General features: G+C 43.7%; 3 protein-coding genes across 9 annotated transcripts in view; 1 reads left to right on the top strand and 2 right to left on the bottom strand.

Moving 5' to 3' along the window:
• Nucleotides 1-4,205: 4,205 nt before the first annotated feature.
• Nucleotides 4,206-8,056, bottom strand: cntd1 (cyclin N-terminal domain containing 1). 4 transcript variants are annotated; one of them, XR_004785623.2, is made up of 8 exons: nucleotides 7,728-8,056; nucleotides 6,425-6,500; nucleotides 6,167-6,338; nucleotides 5,898-6,060; nucleotides 5,665-5,809; nucleotides 5,052-5,152; nucleotides 4,773-4,869; nucleotides 4,206-4,628 (listed from the first exon to the last, which is right to left on the bottom strand). XR_004785623.2 is itself a non-coding variant. In XM_035612400.2 (7 exons), exons 1-7 carry the CDS (start codon nucleotides 7,873-7,875, stop codon nucleotides 4,527-4,529), a joined length of 903 nt encoding a protein of 300 aa, XP_035468293.2. In that variant the 5' UTR covers nucleotides 7,876-8,056; the 3' UTR covers nucleotides 4,206-4,526. The 4 variants fall into 4 exon arrangements, 1 of the variants encoding a protein (XP_035468293.2); XR_004785624.2 differs by having other exon boundaries at nucleotides 5,052-5,086; XR_004785625.2 differs by having other exon boundaries at nucleotides 4,612-4,628; nucleotides 5,052-5,126.
• A 175-nt stretch (nucleotides 8,057-8,231) lies between these two features.
• Nucleotides 8,232-10,009, top strand: LOC118287339 (cytochrome c oxidase assembly factor 3 homolog, mitochondrial). Its single transcript, XM_035612435.2, has 2 exons — nucleotides 8,232-8,427; nucleotides 9,342-10,009. Exons 1-2 carry the CDS (start codon nucleotides 8,232-8,234, stop codon nucleotides 9,434-9,436), a joined length of 291 nt encoding a protein of 96 aa, XP_035468328.1. The 3' UTR covers nucleotides 9,437-10,009.
• wnk4a (WNK lysine deficient protein kinase 4a) overlaps nucleotides 10,005-13,526 on the bottom strand; it is a 39,053-nt gene continuing 35,531 nt past the window's right edge. For 3 of the 4 annotated variants that reach the window (XM_035612337.2, XM_035612339.2, XM_035612336.2), the window contains 4 exons: nucleotides 12,355-13,024; nucleotides 11,941-12,146; nucleotides 11,755-11,849; nucleotides 10,005-11,655 (listed from right to left, as the gene is read on the bottom strand). In XM_035612337.2, coding sequence (XP_035468230.2) covers nucleotides 11,608-11,655; nucleotides 11,755-11,849; nucleotides 11,941-12,146; nucleotides 12,355-13,024 — 1,019 coding nt within the window. In that variant the 3' untranslated portion in view covers nucleotides 10,005-11,607. Of the gene's footprint in view, nucleotides 11,659-11,754; nucleotides 11,850-11,940; nucleotides 12,147-12,354; nucleotides 13,025-13,526 lie in introns of all 4 variants that reach the window. The other variant, XM_035612338.2, reaches the window with a different exon arrangement.

The following is a 13,526-nucleotide window of genomic DNA, read 5'->3' as shown; positions in this document are numbered from 1 at the left end:
TGTCAGTGAGTGTGATGGACGAGTTGGTCGCAGTGGAAACCACCACCACCTCCTCCCCACAAATCCACTGGCATTGAATCAAACCCTGTCACAGCAGCGTTCTCTCTCTCTCTCTCTCTCTGTCCTCCACTGTACTTTCCCTACATCTGAATAAAAAAGAATATAAAGAGCGAGAACGTGCGCAGGTCCCTTCAACCGAGACCACTGAGCGGAAGTGAGGTGAGGTGGCGGGTACCGTCGTGCAGCCAGAGGAGAGAGACCCGTGACCCGATGAGGCCTGACTCCGCTGGAGCTCGAGCTCCTCTGGCAAAAAGAAAACTGTGCGATGGCAGCGGGTTTCTTTGAAATCATTTTCAGATGTGATGCTGAGATGAACATCTGAAAGATCACAGGGTCTTTTTATCAGCAATGTGTCACGAGGAAGCAGAAATGTGCGTTGATGTGAACGAAATTGAAAATATTAAATGTGCGTCTGATGTGGGAATAACCGTGATGCATAATACCAGATCACGATAGTATAGGCTAAGTGATTTGTTAACTATTCATAAAGTCGTTAGCTTATGAATGGTTTCTTGTCAGAAAGTGGTACTGATAACTTAATTCATGTAGAACCAAGTGCATCATTATGTGTTTGGGCTTTTGTGTGTTTGATTAAAACTCAACAAAAAGCAATTACTGAATAGGATTTTTTTTTTTTTTAACATCATAATAGCACAACAGCAACAAAGAGAAAAGGCAAGGCTGCTCCGACTCTCTCCCAAACATAGCAGTAGCAACAGTGAGCATAGCAACAGTTGCTAGGGGGAGACAGGGCAGATCCCTAAAGAGCTGATTCGCTCATTTGGTAAAGTCAAATTCCCCGAGGACTGTTATTTCCAGTGCGGCAAATACTGAAACAATATTTTGGCACGAGGTGAACTGCAACCTGAGGCTCAATGATTTTTTTTAAATAAGTTTTTAAAAAAACAACAACATCAAAAACCATCAAGTTCACCTTAAATGTGAAGCGACCAGTTGTGAAGTTGTTCTATACGTCTCCGTGGGGGAGCATCTGTTTAACACATGCATGGAATCTCCATGGAAACGCATCATTTGGACAAAAATACCAGGCGGGTGTTAACAACAACATCACATACTTCATCTTCGGTCCGACTAAAGACAGAGTCACAGGTTTTACATGTGTTCTATATTCATTGTGAAGCATATTAAAACAATTAATTATCATCGTTATCATGTATGTAATCGATCTGACACTGTGAGTCAACGTATTTCTGTACCTTTCTTTAAAAATACAGTAAAATGAACTGCTTACTGGTCTTGTTTAAACAGCTGTACTTTAAGTATGAGACTTAATAAATTGTAAATCTGTCTTGGGGTGGGTGAAGGTTATACATTTACATATTTTTTCCTACAAATATTTCTAAAAAAACAGATTTACTAATTTCCTTGAAAACTTTACATTTTTCCTGAACTAAAATTACAATGAGTATTCACATGGTTAACTCTTGGACATGTTTTTTTTTCATTTTTAAAAACAGTTTGTATCTTATCTGCCATTGTGCTTTTTTTTGTCCACATACTTTCCTCATATCGCCTTTCCCCCTTGTCAATTTCTAATGTTCTAATATAATATATGATATCTGTTTGACATATTTTCACATTTCATAGCAACGTGTGGACGAATGCATCAGTCTGAGGTTGAAACATTATGTCGACTTTGAGGCCCAAAGGTTCATTTGCTTGGGATTTTTATGGTTACTTCTTGTTTTCTCTCTCTCTCTTTCCGAACGTTTTACACTAATCTTATGATAAATGTAAAAATTGAAATAAATTCAGTACCATGAAACTTTGTGGCTGCCAAAACAGGCAGTGTTTCCTCTCCTAACCGTGCCAGTCTGAGGTTGTAACGCCACCTCAGTCAGCAGCAGCCGACCACACACACGGTTAACACACCTGACAGGGGAAACAGGTGTGACACACTCCGACAGTCTCGCCTTCTCCAAGAGGATTTCACACTTCATGACATCCGAGTCTGCAGATGCTTTTCCGCACGATAGCCGGCTGCCATCTGTTATGTCACAGTACACGAGTTGTACCTTAAAACTGGGAGCATCCCGGTGCTGAAAAAAACCTCAGTCACACTGAATATGTCGTGGGTGCAACGGAGACGAGCCCATTTTAGCGGGAAGATTGTCCAGGTGATTCACAAGCGAGTGAACTCCATCCGTCGCCCGAAGGCCCTGGAAATGTTGTCTGTGGGCGCCAATGAGTCCGACCCCGAACAATCTCCTGCTGCAATTCGTCACATGAGAACGTCAAACTCTGGCAAAACTGTCTACAGTTCGTGTCTGAAAGAGGCTTAAGTGACAATCACAATCGCCGTGGAACACACGCTCACAACGTTGCGTAACAGCAGCGATCGAAAAACTCTTTCAAGACATACAGCTTTTCATAGACAGCCAGACTCCAAACCCCTCTTTGCTTGCCACCTGCAGTCACCCTACCCCCCCCCCCCCCCAACACACACACACACACACACACACACACACACACAGACACAGACACACACACACACACACACACACACACACACACAGACAAACACACACACAGACAAACACACACACACACACACACACACACACCACCCAGCCCCATGCGGCGCTGGGAAAAGTGCTTCGTCTGAGCCGGGGAGCCTACGGAACAAAGGCTCGGTGTCCTGCCTCGCAGCTTTCTCCAGTGGAACCCAGAGCATTACTGCAGAGCTGGCAGACACTTCAAAGAGAGGAAAGCCCCCTGGCATCCAGATGTACGTTCCCTGGGATTGGTTTTCGAAACTGCAGGGCTCAACTGGCCGGGTTTCCTTACTACCTGCTGCTGTTACCTTTTTCCTCCATTTACACGTTTAGGCCTCTCTACCGTTTCCTAATATCTTGTTTGGGTTTGTTTTACTGTGGCCGTGTTTTTATTGCCAGACAAAATGTCCTGGAACACAGACATTCCCCTTCTCCTTCTTTTCGAGGCAACAAAGTGCTGTACACCCTGCACGGCATCACAGCAATCACAGATGTGAGCATGGGACCAACGCCGGTGTATTAGACGGGTCCACCCGCGAGGGGGAAGCGAGCAAACAAACACAAAGCCGAGACATCCGGAAGAGCAAGAACAAGATGGAACACCTTCTCCACAAAACAAACGCTGTGGGTCCCCCTCACATCTTCCCACATTTCTGATTAACTGTCTGGAGAATCTGAAGAGGAGGAGTCCGATGATGACACACTTCCCAGAACACTTTCTCCGTCACTCATGTCCTGCAGTTTGTCAGTCGGGCCAAATGCGTCAACAATGTCAAGTGAACAAACTCAGATAATCTGAATGTGCAGGGATCGGATGATGGAGAAGGAGGAGGAAGAACATGTTCAAGAATGTCCTGCTCCGGGGAACTACACCGCTCAAGACCCCCGGTCTCGAAAAAGATAGCAACAAAGAGAGAGAGTAAAAAGACAAAGGTGATCATCTGCATTTTATGAGTATAGAGTGTGAAATTGTAGTGTTATATTATAACAGCAATATGATAATGAACTTAATTTGCGCAGGAAAGTCATGAAACAGCTTTCAAATGATTCATCATTTGAGATTCCATTTCATTTTAGAAAAGGCTGCCAATCTGTTTTCTTTTGTTTCTTCCTCTCTCCTTTAAAAGAAAATATTCTATGATGTTCTGTTTGTGTACATGGGCGTAGGATTTGCAAAATTAAAATCTTTATTTGGAATCAAGTGAGGTTATTCATCCTATTCCTGGATTCGGATATCGTCGGTGTGATAATGATGAGACTCTGAAGAATCAGAGGGAGGAGGAGACTCACTGGAGACATCCAACACTGGATCCTCAACCCCCAACGCCTTTTTGTGAAACTACACACAAGTATTATAATAAACACTGTATGTATATCTTACAATGTATATTACATTATACATAGTTTTTATATTCCCTTGTGTTTATATTGCGTGTTTACATATTTATTACATTTTTAATGATGTATCTATTTCTACTATCCCCTTTGCTGCTGTAACGGGACTGTAATGGGACTAATAAAGAATTATCTTATTTTATCTTTTCTTATTTTAAATCAAGATGCTCTCAATTAAAAGGAATTGATCAATGTGTCGGGGGTAATGTAAAATCAGTGGAAATACACATTATGTTGAGGTTAAGTTATTGTTTAATGCAGAATATATATTACATTTTACAGAGTGTCAAGTGTTAATTGCTAAACAAGATTTAGAAAGTAATCTGCACTGACATATATGGTTTTATAGAATTCACAATCAAAATAATCTTAAACATGTCAGTCACTGACAAACAGGTGAGTATTTTTTTCTTTTGTCAACATTTTGTTAAATTGCAGTGAAGTCCCTGTTTCTTATGTCAAACATGTCACTAGGATGCGTGATCCATGTTCTGCCCCAACATCTACAACTAAGACACAAAGTCCACAGTAAACAGTGACAGTACAACGCCGTGTTCACTGAGAACTGGGTCGAACAATATGTGTGAGTATCACGTGAGCGAAGTCGTGGATGCTCCTGCTTGAGATTCCTGTGATATGGCTCAGCTCTTCCACAACCTGCGATGCACGAGAAGAAAGGAAGTCTTCATAAATATATAAATAAATAAAACAGTTTGTACAGAATATATTTGTCACAATATTTTGTGAATTGATGTTGAGAACAAATACAGCTTTCATATATACAAACCACTTGTGTTTCACCTGTTCCCATTTTGTGACGGAGAAGATGAAGGTAGCCACGGCGATGACAACAACACCAAGAAGCATGCAGTCTTCAGTCACTGTCGCAAACTTCTCTCTGTTTTAAAAAAAAGGGTTAACGTCATTTTGAGACTATTCTGTGTCTGATTGATGTGTAAACTGGACACTGTTTGCTAAAGTTCACCAAGTAAACTTACAGCTACAGTGTGTAATATTTAGAAGAACTTATTAAGAGAAATTTAATATATTGTCTATAACTGTTAATTTATGTATAATCACCTGCAAAGAACAATGGTTGTGCGTCTTCAGTGTGTCTGTGTCGGTCGACGGTGCAGGCGAACAAGTTTGAGAAGCCAGAGTTCACAAAATGGAGGATGATACTTATTATTTATTAGCACAGAAGGTGGGAGAGTAGGAATCCTCGTCAGAGAAGAAGAGAAAACAGGAAGCAGAAAACGACACTTGACGTAGTTGTAGAACAACATAAATCGTAGCAAGTAGTTTGGTGTGTGGTCCTGAGCGCTCAGGAAGTGTGTGTGTGTGGGGGGGGGGGGGGGGGGGTTCGAGACGAGACGACACACAGTTGGTTGCTGTTTTCAACTTCACCACCAGATGCCCCCAAATATTACACACTGTAGTTTCAAAAGTTGATAATATGTCAATGTTGTGTTCACAGCTTGTTTCTGCTGACTCCAAGTGGCCATAAAAAATGTTATTCCAGTTTTAATAACTGCACTCACTAACAACATTAAGACACAGAGAGATAGAGCGAATATTAAGACAATAAGACAGGATTTGAAACCAAAACAACACAAGAGTTCTCAGCTGCTCGTCTGCTCTGCCATGACGGTAACCACCAGTGTCCCTGGGTTTATAAATATAAATGTAGTACCTCTGTTCTCTGGACGGGCTGACACACTGAGTGGTGGTCTTCAGCAGTGAGTCGTAGACGTCAGTCCTCTCTAGACTGACAAACTGAAGAACGTGGCGGCACAAGTCGTGCAGCCGCTCCACAGGGACGCACGGCTCATTGTGTCCTACAAAAGTTTACATGACAACAAAAGAGCATCTACACGTATTGATATGAGCCCAGTTTCTTGTTTGTGTGTGTTCACGATATCTTACCGAGGACCTCCAGAAGTGATTCCACGTACGTCAGAGGATTTGGGGAATTTAGTCTGAATTCAAGTCCTTTCAAGATCATCATCTCTGATTCAAAGAGGGTCTGCTTGGAGACGCTGAGGCCGACCGAATGCAGAAAGTGCACTGCAGTCGAGTTTGTGATTATCTAAAAAAAAAAAAAAATAGGATCGATTATGGGAGGTTATTTTCTTTTATTATCTTTCAATTACGGGGAAATGAAAGTTATCAATGGTCGACATCTCTGAACTCACGTGACTGTGCAAAGACAGTTTGCTCGCGAGTTGCACACAGGAGAAAACGATGATGGGGAATTTCTCCTTGATCTCGTCGAAGATAGCATCCTCGTGTCTCGTTGGCCGATCGGCAGCTGCGTCTTGAGGCGTGTGCGAGGTGAGCAGATCTGTCAGGTGCTTGACCATGAACCTGAGGGAGATAATTATTCACATAGAGACTAAACCATACCGTATAAGGGGTGGAGGGGAGACTGTAAATATGGTGCTGCACACTACCTTTGAAGTAATTCAACGGCATGGTATCCAACCAGAGGATCAAGTCTCAGTTCCTCAGTGATCAGGAGGATGTACTCTGAGAAAACAAACCAGAATAATCCTTCTGTGAGCGGAGGCCTGAGCTCAGCGTGTTGGGAAAAAGAGTTGACAGAGCATAATCAGAGCTTGCCAAATACATTTTGCCATAAGGAAATTGTAAAGGCAATATCACGCAGTAAAAACAGAGGCAGTAAAATGTGTTTGTGGAAATTCTACGTGAAGTGACACACAGGGAGGGAGCTCTGGTGTGGTTCTGTGAAATGGTATCAATAAAATGAAATCTGAGCCATAACTCTCCCAAGGATCCACTGTCACATTTATGAGCTCTCTGCAGCGATGCTAATTGCACATGGTGAAGATGAGAAACGGTAAATATACTGTGCGCAGTTTAGCGAGGTGCAAATCATCCTCTACGACTACGTGACGGTGTGAAACAACACAAAGGCCCAGATGGTCCGATAAAGTGAAGACGGCAAAGGGGAATCGTTTAGGTCACTTTAAAATCCAGATTTTCTTTTTTTTTTTACTCTTTATATACATTTTGAACCAAACCACGCTGGGTTCCCAACACCACCCACCAGGCAAACACTGGGAGGAAAAAAAGCATTTGACTGGCTGTTTTTTTTTAAGACAGGCAGAAAGAAACTTATTATTCATTTATTGGAAATTAGCAGCTGGTATTGCTTAGTGGGTTACATCACTGACTTTGGTACATGAGGTTGAGGTTTCAATTCCCAGTCAGTGCATGGCTAAGTAAAATAATATATCTCTGACATGAGTGACAAAAAATATATATATATATATATATATATATATTATTGTATTATAGCAAATTCTACTGATAATAGCCAACTCAATATATATACAGTAAGTGTAAATATATATTAGTACACACTTATAATGTAAATATATTCCATAGCTGACGTTACTGTTGCCACGTGCAGCTGTATAATTTAATTCAATTAAGACAACAAGGAAGTGATTGTCATGATGCTAATTGAAACAGCTGTGTGTGGAAAGAGAAATGATGATTTTGAAAATAAAATAAAATAAAATACAATGAAAGTTGTTTTTCCAAATAAAAGGTTATGAAATTATACCAATATGATGATTTAAGATGAGCAAACGTTTCGATATAGATAAAAGTGTCGACATCCGGTGGTGGTAAGAAAGCAGATGATTGGTGATCCGTGTAAGTAGCAGAATACTACAATGTTTAAGTTAAAATGTTTTGGCTGTTACCAAACTGAATGTACGAACTCACCCGTCACTCTTTTATCTCTGAGGTTGTGGTTACACGTTGACACAGAGTTGAGTTGGTCCTTGTTTCTGTTGTTGAGGTCGATGAGAACATCCGTGAGAAGGTCGACGGACGTTTCCCGGAACTTGCAACGAAATGAACTTAACGCCATTTACAGTCACCGACGGGCTGTTTTTTTTTCTTTACAAACTGCCAAGTTTATATTTTAACATTTATCGTTCACTTGTAGTGAAAAATAAACTTGTGGTTAAAAGCTCCAGAAGATGGCGCTGTCTACTAGTAGGAACCAAAGCTGCCAAGGGGACTCATTTGGACGTTGCACATTATTGTGTTTCCTTCGCACAGGACGTAGTGGAAGGCGCAGATCTCACAAACACGCGGATGGGCTGCTCCCGTCGGGCTTAACTGCGGCCACTTCCACCAAATCACTTGTGATGTAGCGCTGCGCACGGCCGTTGTGAAACAGCCCGCCCGAGCACCCAGCCTCCCACACTGGTGACCGCAGACATGGCTGACAAGACGCCGAAGGAGCCCGGTGCTCCCTACGCGGCCAGGATAGACCCGAGGAAAGAGGGTCTGTCCCCGCATCAGATGCACTTCATCAAGCAGGTGGAGCTCGAGCAGATGAAGAAGAAGACGAAGCTGCTGCGCGGGCGAAACGCGGCCACGGGGCTCGCCATCGGAGCGCTCGTCCTGGGCATCTGTATCCTTAACGTCAACACAAGGTGAACTATGTAACGTTAGCTTAGCATTGCTAAAGTTAGATAACCGACATCAAATCTAACGCTATTTCATCCGCGTTGCTTGTATTTGTGGACGGCAAATTAGCTAACGGCCGACAGACTTGATTCATTGAATGCTAACGTGACAGTTAGCCACCAAACAAAGTTGCTACCTGCACCCGTGTGTCGTCTCTTGGCAAATAGAAACACGCGTGTCGAGCCCACTAGCCTCCTCTAGGTTTAACTCGCCCACTAGCCTCCTCTAGGTTTAACTCGCCCATTAGCGTTACGTTTAGCGAACTGAACACTTTACATGTTGTGAAGGTAACTTAAGCTAGCTGTCTTCCTGATGCGTTCAGGGTGTTCCGGACAAAACTTGCTGCTTGTGAGGGCCGACGTTTTAACCTTGAGTGCAACATTGAGCTGTCCCAGTTAATGCCTGTATTGTTATCTCTTCCTTCCTCTTATTAAAATATGTAACGATATTTATATTTATAGTGTTATGCAAGCTAGCTTTCGACATGATAAGTAACAGACACAAGAAGTTACATATTTAGGATGCGTTCACGTACCATGTCACCACGTCTATAAGATGCTTAGTCAAAAAATTGTGTCCCTGACTTCCCCCATTTTATTACATTATCTCATGGTTTTGACTTGCCATGACAATGTGAGTATGTTTTAGTTTCTCGGGCAGATGCGGGCTCGTTTATTTCTAATATTTATTTTACTGAATAGTTTTTAAAAAGCTCAGTTTTTTAAGCCTCTATACTGTGACCACAAGCAGATGGCTGACACGCTGCTCACCTCACTCCCTTGCCATGTAACGTCTTGTCATTTGTTCCTCCTCGCTTCCACTTGTTGTTTGCCTTGACCACATGCTCCCCCGCATCAGACGGCTACACGTTTTACTCGGTCTCCCAGGAGCACATTGTGGACGAGATGGACGAGGAGGCCAAGCGTGCGAGGCCGCACAGTGGTGCCAACTGAGACACTGTTGTTGGACTGCGCGTGCCGCCCCCTGCACTTAACCGACGTGGGACTGAAGTGGGCACTGACGATTCATATTCCACGACTGGCTCTTTTTTTTTTTGTGCATGTTGAGGGACTCTTTGTCTTGATTGTGAAGGGTGATTCTGTGTTTCTGCTGCCGACTTGAAACTGGATGCGTGTTAATTTTGATCTAAGCTTGTCTGTCAGCGGAAAAATCGGACTAAATCCACTGACCTCGACATGACATCCTAGCCAAGAAGAGGCCCGGACTGAGGAGCGATTAGAAGCCTTACTTACCTGACAGGTGTCCAGCCCTGGGGATCATGTGATGCGGAAACAGTTTGAGGAGAATATAGTAAATTTCAGTCGGCTAATGATGTTAAATCTACAGTGGCTTTTAACAGCAAAGAATAACGGTGGCGCTGTTGAAATGACACATGGATCAACTTGGTGAAACATTATTTATGTCGAAAAAAATCTATAAAAATCTAATGTATATGTTTTTTTCCCACACAATTTTGTCTCTTTGTTGTCTAACTATGCAGTAAAGATGACATAAGAGCAGTGGTATTTACAGTTGCATTTATTTTTTTGTCAAAGTTCGATACACGGAGTCTTATCTAGCCAACAAACCTCGGAGAGTAAAAATATAAAATAAGACATTGTTAAGGGAAAAGGCACAGATTCAGCACGACAGGACAGCAGCTTCAGAAAAGCAACACAATTATATATTTACAATCAAAATTTTGACATTTCTTTGAATATATTATTTCATCTTACAGGAGTTCGACTGCCGGAGAGTCCGGCGTGTGTTGTGTGAATATTTTTCATAAGGCAACGGCTACAGATTCACAGCTTGGGCTGACTTCAGATCATCTTTCGCTGTGATCCCGTACGAAATATTGATCGATTCAAACATAAACTGGAGAATATTCTCTCCTCCCCGAGGGAGTTTTACCCACGAATGGTTTTAAACGACTGAGAATGAAAATAGGATTTCACTAAAGTGCACAAGGTGCTTGAATCATAGAACAAGCCACAAAAGATTTTTTTTTTGGTTTTTGCTTGAGCAAGAATTAAGGTTGCTGAAATATTTAGTTTACTCTTATCGCGTAAACATGATATATAAATGCACTTTATTATATACACATGTACAAGCCAGTAGTCTACAACCTAAAGGTGGATATTTCACAATGAGTCAATACCGAGAGATACTGTTTGTAAATTGACGTGATGTTCTCTATGCTACATGCCAACATTAATAACTGTTGCACAACTTTTCTTTTTAATGCTTTTAACATCTTCGCATACAAGATAAAGATATTTGAATAAGTCAAACTGTACAAATCCATCAAGGCTGCTACCATCGGCCGCGGGAAGGCAGTGAAATCAGAGCTCTGCAGCATGAGCGTATATATTAAAACTGTGCAATCAGCAGGTGCGCCGACATTACGTTAAGTTGCAAGAGTCAACCCGAAATTTTGTCATCTGTGCACGATGACCCGTTTCGCTGCGGCGCACATTACTGTGCCCAGATGGGTTAAAGGGGGCAGTGAGCGATTTTGGAGAAAGATTGTTTCTCTCTGGGTTGTTGCTGATGATGATTTGGCCGAGCTGGTCGGGGCTTGAACCCGCAGCCTCAGTGATGTTTTTGTTTTCCTTTTACAGAGCCAGGGCTGCTCTGAAAAAAACAGATATCTGTGAGGAAATATTTATAAAAAAGTGTATTGGATTAAAATCGCTTACTGCCCCTTTAATGGCAGCGAGTCAAAACAGGAAAACTGCAAACTATAGTCATTCTGGGCCCAAAGTCATAGGAAGTGTCGCCGTGGCTCCCGAGGCCACACAATTCTGCAGCACTTTGTATATCACTTAAAAAAAATATTTAAAAAGAAAACTGCGACGGGACATTTCACGAGGTACCATATCAGCCTGGACCAACGCTGGAACCGTTTGGCTCTGACGGTTTATTTACAAGAGAGATTCACAATCTTTTCCAGGACAGAGGGGCTGGAAACTGAGTGCGACAGTTCCCAGCTTTTATCCATGACAGTTCCTGTACACGTTGAGGTAAATGACCACTGGCAGAGGGAAGCAAGTTATATCGTTGATCGGTGCGTGTGTGAAAAGTGTTGAAGTGAGCGTCCTCCTGGTTCGACCGGCTGTCGTCACACTTCAGATGAGGTAGTCCAGATATACAGCGTGCTGAGCGTGTCCTACTAGAAAAGTCAAATGGGGACATTTTTTTTCTTCACATTTTGAGTTTATCATTGAACGATGTTAATATGAAGTTTATTTATGCAATGAACACTCACCATTCTGCTGATGTCCGTAGCAAAGGTGACCCCTTTGCTGTGTTTGTCTTGAGAGCCGCTGCTGCTGCTTCCGAGGGAGTTTCTCCTAATGATACCTAGAAAAACGAAACAAAAACGGTACGTAGAATCGACAAAGTCCACGAGTCGTTGGATCAGACGTATAAAACGTGGACAATTCCTGCTCACCTTGGAGAGGCAGCATGTCCAAGCGCTGCAGGCTGTTCCTGCGGGACGAGGGGAAGCCGTTCCCCTTGGACAGGCGGCGCTGTCGGCTGGACAGCATGGCAGCGGGAGAGACGATGCCCGGCGGAGGAACCTTCCCCATCCTCTCGTACAGCTCCTCGATCTCCTTCTTCTGGGCCGCCTGCAGGTCCTGCACCTCTGTCAGATGTCTGAGGGCGGGAAAGAAACAAATGGTAAGTTGTTAAAGGGTCACTCTCCCTTCTTGCCTGGGGGGAAAAAATGAAAATGCGCAGCTGAAATCTTCGAAAATCCTCTCTAAGTGTAACTTAAAATAGTTTAGAAAGTTTTCACTTTGGTTTTGACCCTTTTTGTTTCCGTTTAAAGCTCCCGTCAGGTCCAGAACTGTATTTTTCTTACTTCTCTCTGAGTTCCTGAAGCTCCTCCAGCATTTCCTCGTCCTCGCTGTCCGTGTCGTCGCTGCTCTGGTACGGAGCGCTGCGGCTGTAGGTCATCATCCACAGATGGTGAAGGGCGTTGGTGTGCAGCGGGCTGCCCGCCGCGCCATCCCACGCACCCCTGCCCTCCGTCTCGGCCGCTGTCAGAGAGAGCCCGCTGTCCGCCGACGTCCCCATCAGGCTGAGGCTGCACGTTCTCCTGCGACTCCTCTTTCTCGTCCTCTGCCGTTCCCCGACGACCCCTCTCTCCTCGTCCTCCTCTTCCCCTTCCTCTCCTCTGTCCCGTTGCTGCTCCGGCGGCTCCGGCTGCTCTGGCTGCTCCTGCTGCTGCTGCTGCTGCTGTTCCTCCTCCTGGCTGCTTCCGGCCCATGCCGGCTGCCCTTCCACCTCCTGCAGGACGGCTGCGGACCCTCTCTGAGGATGTGGATGAGGGGGGGACATGGTGAGGGAGGTGCCCAGGCTGGTCTCTGACTCCCCCTGTTCCTCTGTGCTGCTCTCGGACGGCGTGCTGCTGCTGCTGACCGCAGGCTGCAGGGCAGCAGGTACAGCGGACACAGGCAACGCGGGCGCTGGGATGTCGATGCTCGGCGTCACCTGGAATCGCCCCACGGTCACTGATGCAGGCTGGACTTCTGTAATAAAGAATAATATATTTTTTAACCTTAATTAGATCCCCCTTAAGAATCCTAATTGTTTTGTTTTAGTTTTTTAGAGTTGCATAAATGCTGGTAAGGTGTAGCACTTACTTTTATGTGTCCATGAATGACAAAGTTACATCATCTGGACAGCTGATTTATACAAGTGACAACCAATCACCGGCTGGCTAAGAAGCAGCAGTGACTGATCTCTGACCTGATCAGAGCTCACAGACGTCATTGTTTGATTCAGATCTAATCATGGGTTTCTTGGACACTGTCTCGAAAGAGGAAATCCCACTTAGTTGGTTTTTTGTTGGTGTGCTTCATCTTCTTCCCACAGCCCAAATAAACGCAGATTAGACTAACTGGCAACTTTAAATTGCCCATAGGTGAAATTGTGTGTGTGAATGCTTGTTGTTTAATGTGTCAGCCCTGTATTAAAGTGGGTGTACCCCACCTTTACCCAATGTCTGCTGACGACCTTCGAAAGGACAAT

This window comes from Scophthalmus maximus, chromosome 16 (genome assembly GCF_022379125.1).
Source record: "Scophthalmus maximus strain ysfricsl-2021 chromosome 16, ASM2237912v1, whole genome shotgun sequence".
Classification (NCBI taxonomy): Eukaryota; Metazoa; Chordata; class Actinopteri; order Pleuronectiformes; family Scophthalmidae; genus Scophthalmus; species Scophthalmus maximus.
The sequence above is the reverse complement of the archived record's forward strand: the minus strand, read 5'-3'. Positions and strand labels throughout refer to the sequence as shown.